This window comes from Chrysemys picta, chromosome 2 (assembly GCF_011386835.1).
Source record: "Chrysemys picta bellii isolate R12L10 chromosome 2, ASM1138683v2, whole genome shotgun sequence".
NCBI classification, from domain to species: Eukaryota; Metazoa; Chordata; order Testudines; family Emydidae; genus Chrysemys; species Chrysemys picta.
The window spans coordinates 172,603,392-172,612,386 of record NC_088792.1 but is presented as its reverse complement, the minus strand read 5'-3'; the positions used below and the strand labels follow the sequence as shown (position 1 = coordinate 172,612,386).

Below are 8,995 nucleotides of genomic sequence, written 5' to 3'. Positions count from 1 at the left end.
GTATATGTAACTAATACATTTGAAATGCAAAACCAGAAAAAAAACATTTTGGTGGAAGTCACAAATTCTGCATGAAAATATAAAATTTTGTGGGGAACATTAATTCTGTGCAAATTCTCCATTGTGCAGTGGTGCAGAATTCCAGGAGAGGTAATATTATAGCAAACGGCAATTAATTTATTTTGAGCCTACATTTCACAAAAATACTGTAATAAAATACATTTGGGGGAGCATTGCCAATGAAATATTCAAGACAGTTCCTATTCTCCATTGGTTAAGTAGCTCTTTGGTATTATTTAGGCACAAGGGTGGGGAGGAGTGAGGTACTAAGTACTGCACAGAGACCAATTTATGCTCTTCTCCTTCAACAGAACTGCTGTCATCAGAAAACGACATAAGGAATAACACCGTAGGGCATTTAGACAGCTGTGGCCTTGTCATGACTATATTAAAGCAGTTATTCTCAAACTTTCCAAACAACTGTGCCAGTTTATCAGACTAAGGGCTTAATTCTGTTACCATTGAAGTCAATGGAACTTCTGGTTTTGACTTCAACAGGAGCAGGATCAAACTCTAAGACCTTAGCTATACCAGCCATTGCCTCCATTTAATTTTCATCTCCCATTTAATTGTGCACATATTAAACAACTAGGGAGCTTGTTGTCAGCAGTTCAGGATCCATGCTTTCAGGCAGAGTCAGCGGGTGCACAGTTTACAGGGGCTATTCAAAAATGGTGTGAAATGAAGTCTGAAGCCCATGGAATGATGGGAGGGAAAGAACTGCATCTTGGGATGGAGAGCACCCCTCCCCCCCATGATGCCCTGCGATCTGTTCTCAGAGCTCCCAGCAGCAGAGGGTGGTGAGTTGCACAGGGGAATAGGTACCCACAATGCAAGAGCACCAACTGAGGACACGGTCTGCCACGAGGAATGTTGTGTGGGCATGCACAATGCATGTAATTAAAGCGACTTATGATTGTTGAGGTAACTTAAGTCAGCTTAACTTTGGAGCGTAGATATGTCCTAAGGCCTGGTCTACGCTACAAAAATAGGTCGACCTCACAGCATGGCTCAGGGCTGTGAACAATTTCACACCGTAACCTAGCCACCACCTCTCTGAGATGTGGATTTACTACCGCAACAGAAGAACCCCTTCCGTTGCGGTAGTGTCTACATTACAGCCCTACTGGGAATACAGGCAGATCTTGGAAAAGCCGGGATGTGGGGGGCACAGGGGTCTTACAGAGACCCTAGTCCTTGGAAACCACTGTACAGATCAGCATAAAGCTGTCAGCAGCGGTTTCCTGGCACAAGGCCCTGAATAGAAGGGTTTTTTTTTTTCCTGTTTTTCTTTTTTAAAACCAAGCCTGATTTGCATAAACGGCAAGAAATAGGTTTGATTATTTCAATGTGGCAACTTGTGTTATTTTGGCCCTGGCTGCTGAGAAACCAAACAACCTCCCGCCTCATCCCACACACACCCGTAGCACCAGCCGCCGCCGCTTACTCACCCTTCCAGGAATGAGAGTGGGGAGGACGCACCCTAGTCTCTCTCCGCCTGTGCTAAAGGCGGAGGAGGGCTGGGGTCGCTTTGCACGGCGGGACCTGTAGTTTTCTCAGGCGGGTCTCGGCGGGGGGAGCCGGCAGCGGCGGAACTACAAGCCCCAGGGCAGCCTGCGAGCGGGAGGGGGGAGCTTCCTAGGCGTTTGGTTCTATTCACACGTGGGGGTGGCGAGCCCTGCAAACAGAAGGGCGAGAGCCGAGAGGTGGTTCCTGGCAATGGAGCCCTGGTGACTAGTTCAGCTGTTCTCCCATGCAGCGAGGTCTAGGGGCAGCCGAGCGGAAAACCTCCTCTGCTCACAAGGCATCTAGGAGAAAAGCCTAGCCACGCTGGGGGCAGAGATGATCCTGCGCGCTCCAGCTAAGAATTGAGAGTAAACCCCTTACCCCATTCACACTCTCATCACAGGGCAAACACTTTCCCATGCACATTGACCTGCAGCGTGCAAGCAAGCTTAGCCTGCTGCCAAGCGTTCTCCCGTGGTACTAAAGTTCAGTCCGCTTAGAGCCATGGGGAATGGGATGAACAAGGTAATGCTGCTGCTTATTGTTATTCTTTGTGTGCATGTGCGTCGGGGTGTGCAGGGCTCCTCAGGATCGAAAAGCTGCTGTATAGATAAATCCACCGCCGCCCCACAGCCTGCCCTCCCCGCTTTGTTTTGTAGTAAACATCCTTGTACAATGAGGGGTAAAGAGCCGTTGCTACAGGAGTTTATGGACAGAGGAGGTCAAATGAGGTTTTTCTGCCTAACTTTAATTTTGGCTTTTGGGGAAGGGAAGGAGATGATGGCTGAAATTCCCCCTGGGGGCGCGTTTCCTGGTTAGCAATCTGCAGCTGCCATGCATGCACGATGATTTGGTTTTAGCTGGTACTAAGTAGATCTTTCTCCCTTCCTCGCCCTGCAAAATACATTTGCTTTAGACTAGTTTAGCAAAGTGGGAGAGCTAGATAATTCTACTCCCGATCCCTGAGCCTTCACGCGCCTTTATAAGACTGCTGCCCACATGACTAGTATTCAGGGCGTATATGTATATTTCTCGGTTGTCGTTTCCTTGTTGTGTGTGTGTGTTTTTCTCGGTTTTGCACGAGAAGACGGAAATGTCTCAGGCAGCCAGAGTCCTTACAGCTACCTAGATGTTCAAGAAGTATTCTGGGCACCCCCTTTAAAACCATCCATCACGCAGAGCGGTAGGAAGATCAAGATGTCAGACTTGTTGGAAGCTACTGGAGAAAAATAAATGGCGTTCTTTATGTTTCGCAGTCTCCTAGGCATCTAACAGTTCCACAGTTACCTTTCCCCCCCACCTCCCCTTGAGTCAGTCTCAGGACATGTTGTGTTATACCACATGCCTTGAAGAAGCCAAGTCAAAAACCTTTATCGTGATTGTTGTGGTTCTTGGCTCTTTTGCTGTATTATTTGTTTTCTTAAGTGGGTTTTTGGGTGTATCCTATAAGAAATATTTGAATTTCTATAACTATCAGGATTTTCCTAGCTGATACCATTCAGCATAGAGGAATCTGGATGTCTCTTTCTTTTCTCTTCCAGCATCAGCTCTTTTTGTGTTCAGACACTTGTTTAATGCAAGTTAATTTAGATTATGGAGACTGACTGTTTACTGATTACTATAGGGAGAAGATTTAACACACTCCTGGTGTTTCTTTTGCCTCAGACTTACTATTGGGGGTGTCAAGGATCCCACTTTTTATGTATCTCTGTCCAGCACTTCAGGGCCATGTGATTAGTAGACTGAACATGAGGCTGGGAGCCAGGATTTCCTGGCTCTGACACTGACTTGCTGTGAGGTCTTGGGCAAATCGCTGAGGACCTGATCCTGGGCCCATTGACGTTAATGGATGCAGGATCAGAGCTTTAACCTCTCCACATTTGTTTTCCTGTTTGCAAAATGGGAATAACAACACATACCTGCCTTATCTGGGATTTTGGGGAAGTGTGGTCAATTTAAAATCAATTATGGATCTCCCTCTCCCTTATTTGGGCTATTTAGGACATAACCTTCTAATTACTTTGCTTTTGCAGATGGTGGGTGGTCAGCACTTTTTGAAAAGCAGGTCCATTTTAATGTATCTCAAATTGGGTACCTAAAAATGGAGGTGCCCAAAATCCAGAGTCATTTTTGAAGAATTTGGGTGCTGGTTTTATTCTTAGAATCATTAGAATGTGGCACCAAGCATATTGCCTTTTCTGTCAGTCTTGTGAGCCAGCAGTAACACAAGGGATTAAGAGAGGCTTGGAATCATCAAAGCTGATTGTTGGATGCATGTGCCCCCCTGAGTCATCAATGCCTCTCAGTACCAGTGACATTAGTTGGTAATTTGAGTGCTTCTTGCAGTGTAGCCATATATGATGGAGACTGCAGAGGGACATGACTTGAGCAGCTCATCAGATGGTGGATTATTTCAATTAGGAGAATCTCTTTGTACTGAAGCCAAGAGAGGATTAATTGTTGCCCCTAATGGTCCAGGAATGGAAAAGCTCCAGAGACTGCTACAGCTGCTGTTGGTTCTTGAGCCCTTGTCACTGTTGTGTGTTCTAGTCATGAGTGCAGTGCGGTTCCTATGTTTTTTGTTTAATTAGAAATGTGGTATACATGGATTTCATAGTAGTAAGTGTACCTGATTTTATATGGGTTTTGGGGCTTATAGAAAGGCTTGCAGAGGACTGGGACACTTTTTGTCTGTTACACCTTGTGCTACCCATTTTAGCAAAAATAGCTGTGTTTGTTGTTCTCAAGCCCAGCACCTAGTCATCCACCGGATTCTTCCAAAGTAAATTGAAAGCATTTGTTCATAATATTATTCCCATGCAACACAACTATGGGGAAATGGCTGGCTAGCAAGCCCTCTCTGACTGCAAATTCACCACTTAACTGCAATTAATTTTCAGTGCTTTCTGTCTTTAACCTCTTCAGTTGAGGGCTAAAATCCTGCAGATCTTTTTCTTCACTTAGCCTATCTTCCATCACAGTAGTTTCTAGAGATCTTTCCTACTCCAATCAGAAATGGTTCCAGTGATGGGCTTTCCACCATTTCCGTGGGAAGACTATTCTGCAGTCCAACTGATCTGATTGCTAGAGTTTTTCTTAATAGTCTACATTTTCCTTTTCTTAATCTAACTCCTTATGCTTTATCTCTGAATTTGGTTTTAGTTCAAGGTTCATGTTGATTTCTGTGTTTCAAAATCATGCAGGACCTTAGAAACCCCCTCTTCTTCATTTTGAAGTTTGGCAGCTGAGATCAGATGGGAGATAACGCTCAAACGGATATAACTTAGATGTATTTATCTGAGAACAAGGTATTCTTAATGAAAGGCATTCTCAGCGAAGAGCCTTCCACTGGGATTCACTCCCTTCTTGTCTGATACCCTGAAGATCAATTAACTGTATGTTGCAACATCTTTTTATTTACTCAGGCTTTCTTGAAGTGATGGTGTAAGTCTCAGTATTTCATGGGGGAAGGTTCTTTTAGTGGCATTGTTAAAATGGCAACTGGGATTTATTAGTGTTTAATTGTTATTACAAGATCATTAAGCACATGAATATAAGTGCCCTATATAAATTGCATTTAATAAAGAGGATAATTTATAAGAAATATAAATCGATCTAGAGAGTTACAGCTGATGTAAATAGTTCCATGGAAATCAATTGACCTATGTCAATTTGCATCAGGTGAAGATCTGGTCCATCAACCTATGTGACTTTCCTGTGAGGCTTAGTGAAATAGGCTAATCCTCTTGTTCTTGCCTTGCATCACGTTATCTTCTCATAATCTCTGCACAAAACCCATTAAACTGCAGTGAATTTCCATGGATTGCTTAATAGATATTAGTCAAAACAACTTTATGCAGTAAGTTATGTTAATATAGTCTGAGAGTATGTGTCTATTTAGAAAATAATGGGGCATTCAGACATCCACTTAAAAGATTTATGTATCTAAAGAATTACTAGGATGTTGATAAGTATCAGTAGCTCTGTCTTAGAAGGGCTCTGCCATCACAATATTTATTCTTTTGACTTTCCCATTAATGCAATTAAGAATCAATGACTGACTTAGATGTTCTTGGTGATTGGTGGCAAAGTAGAGATCTTGTCCATGGTTGTATTTACTAAATAGCATTTGCTTCATATTGTATTTCAGCTCATATGAAGAGTTCTTGTTTTATTCACAAAGCAGTGGTTGAAAAGTTCATGATATAGCCACCCTTCTCCCCCCCGCCCACATTCCCACTCTTCTCTCACACATAAACACCCATCCATCACTCTTCATGTGGTTCTAATCCTCCCTTCTCCATAGTCTGAAATTGCACTTGCTGAAGTCAGTGTGAGATGACAGAGCTGAAAGTTCCCAACCATAGCATAGTGCTGAAACATTAATAAGGACTTTAGGAAGAGTCACTTTTTTCCAGGTAGCTTTCCCCCTTGGTAAGGTTTCATTCTTTTAGAATGATTCCTGAGACAGCCTCTTCCTTGCAAGTCATTTTAATTTCCTTTATTGGTTTCATAATGCACAAATACACACTTCTGTTTTTTTCCACCTTCACTGAGGACATCGTATTTAAAGAGCATCTTCCTTTTTATCCCTCCTCCAGTCTGTCCCTCTACCCAGTCTTGGCATTTTCTCTTTACCACTAGGGTTAGAAACCATAATGACTAGAATATAAACTCGAATCCTCTTTTGGGAATATACGATTGGTATATAAATGCTGCAGTACAGTCTAAAATATTATAGCATCATACAGTGTTACTGTGATATTTGAGTTCACTGCTACACATATGGAATATTGCATTTGTACACCTCTACCCCGATATAACTCTGTCCTCGGGAGCCAAAAAATTTTACCACTTTGTAGGTGAAACCGCGTTATATTGAACTTGCTTTGATCCGCCGGAGTGCGCAGCCCCCCCCCCCCTTTCCCGGAGCACTGCTTTAGCGTGTTATATCTGAATTCGTGTTATATTAGGTCGGATTATATCGGGGTAGAGGTGTATTTGGAAATTTAAGCTCAGACTGAGATAGTTGGTTGGGTTGGGTTGTCAAATTTTGTGCCATTGTGATCTGTTTGGGAGCATACTATGCCAGCAGTTGCTGGCCCTTCACTCATGCCACAGGTACAATACTCCTGAGAGAAGCTGCTAATGTGCTGTCTCCCCACCCTCACTCTCAAACAGAGGCAATGGCCCACATCTGTTTAACTTGGAGAGACTCAAGCTGAGTCAGAGACACAACCACATATTTATTTATTTTTTTTAAAGAGTACCATGAGTGGTTCCCCCCCCCGCAAGCATGTTTGAGAGAGAGTGAAAGGTTTCAGGGATGGGTCCTCAAAGTGGTCCGTACTCAGGAGACCAAATTACATGCACTCTTGAAGTAATGACTTTCTAGATGGGTCAGACTCTGCACTCTTTGTAAAGGATGTTAGTTAATAAAACTCAAAAGGAGATAAATAGTGAGACCGCATTAGCTGTGTTAAACTTGCAGGTCTTTGTTTGCGTAGGTTTTTGTCAAACATTGTCAGCTTTGGTTCATGTGATTTTGCAACCCTTGACTTTCTCTTTAAGTTTCACATTCCTTCAGATCCCAGTATGGCAAAAGCAAAAATAAAAACAAAATGGATGAGTGTCGTTCATCTCTGTACATGGTTGAGGGAATTGCAAAGGTTCTTTGGGTCCAGGCAACACGGCCTTCTAGAGCCGTTAACAAGATTGAACCCTAGGGTTAGATATGATGTGACCTGACATGGAGAGGAAATATCAGTTAAAGATGTAGGGGGAGGGAGGTTCATGTGAAATAATGTTGGCATGAAAGTGTGGTTTTTCTGTTTTCTGGCCTGATTGACAATGGCCTAGTAAGCGTTAAAGATGGTTCCGCAAACAAAAACAAGTATTCTAAAGCATGCTGGAAACTAATTTACAGTCTCATATGCTGGGCTGCTACACTCCGTGACACAAATCATGTCACTTTTCAACAAGATGGTTGTTGTGAAGAAAGGGCTCAAATGCCAATCCCTGGCGAAAGTGCTTCATACCTTTTAGAACTTCCGGATTGCTGGACTGAGCAAAATGGGTGGAGTTTTTCCTTTAAATAGCAGTGCTAGAGAGATTGTTGATGCAGTTGTGATGACATTAGGGCGTTGCTAAGGCATTAGGAAGTTGGTGTTGACATGTCATTGATGGTGGTATGCTTTGCATGCGTGTTAAGGAAAATGGATCATGTGTTTTAGCTTCTTCAGAGGAATTAGATGTTGGTCATAGATGTCCAGGTGTCTGTCATGTAGTGGGAGAGAACAAAAGTTTTACTTTTGAGTTGTGGTGTGTTCCTTTTTTTCATATATGCTCTTTTGTGTTTTGGCTTCAGTTCAGAGGAGGTTTATGAAAGGGTGGGAATGGGTAACATCACAATGTTAACCACATGTACTCAGACTGCACAGAGCTGGCCCTGAAGCAGACCTTGAAACTCTTATATTAAAAAAGTAATGTAACTGAGAACAGCAAGAGTTTATGGGAGCGCTGCAGGAGAGCACATAGTTCAGGGGAGGGGAGTGCGGAAGTGCAACTGAGTGACTTAATTATAAGAAATCACTGCAAACAGCACTTATGAACTGAATGAGAATCAATGAAAGAGTACCCTACTGCAATCTAGGGTGACAGTAGTCTGACTTGCCTTCCTCCGCTTCAAGAGCTACGAGATCTGTTGGATTTTATTTTCCAGTCCCTTCTCTGACTTGTTCTGTGTCCTTAGGCAAGTCACTTAACCTTTTTTGTGTTTGTTTCCCCATTGATTCAATAAGGATAATACATTACAACAAGGGTTTTACAAGGCCTATTTTTGAGATCCTTGGTGGAAGATGGTGTATAACCGTCAAATATTACCATCAACCCCTAGTTATGTTGGAAACATTTCAAAGTGCAGCATGTCTGAAGCATTATAGGATGGGAAAGTTGCAAGGAGAAATATATAATGCTGCCAGCATCTTTAGATTCTATTAGACAATAGTCTGCGACAGAAATATGTTCCATCCTGTATGCAAATCGAACATTGTCGAACTGTGCTACCACAAGACCTCTATATTTGATACTATATTTCTTTCTCACAGATTCTGCCTGGCTTGTTCCTTGGCAACTTTAAAGGTAAGATTAGTTTTATGGTTACAATTTAGGATTACTTAAAAGTCTGAAAAAGTGTTGGGTCATACATAGCCCTACAGTATTTGCTAAAATCTGTGCAAGTTCTTTATCCCCATTTTGCTTAATTTCTGAATCTACCTGCTAGCACTAAAAAGAGAATGTTTTCTCTGTCATCTGTACACTGCACTGCACAACTGGTTAAAAATGCACACACTCTCCTGGGAGCATGCTTCACCTAGAATTCCCAAATGTTGGCCTCTGTTGTAGATTGGTTCTGCACTTTGCAGACTGG

At 42.7% G+C, this 8,995-nt stretch overlaps 1 protein-coding gene across 6 annotated transcripts in view; it reads left to right on the top strand.

Moving 5' to 3' along the window:
• The first annotated feature begins 1,681 nt into the window (after positions 1 to 1,681).
• Positions 1,682 to 8,995, top strand: part of DUSP22 (dual specificity phosphatase 22) — a 63,154-nt gene continuing 55,840 nt past the window's right edge. For 2 of the 6 annotated variants that reach the window (XM_065584889.1, XM_065584888.1), the window contains exon 1: positions 1,719 to 2,091. Coding sequence is in view for 2 of the 6 variants with exons in the window: in XM_005307066.5 (XP_005307123.1) it covers positions 2,071 to 2,091; positions 8,673 to 8,706 (55 nt within the window). In the remaining 4 variants the exon portion in view is untranslated. Of the gene's footprint in view, positions 2,092 to 4,155; positions 4,186 to 8,672; positions 8,707 to 8,995 lie in introns of those variants that run through there. The other 4 variants (XM_005307066.5, XM_065584890.1, XM_065584887.1 and 1 more) reach the window with 4 other exon arrangements.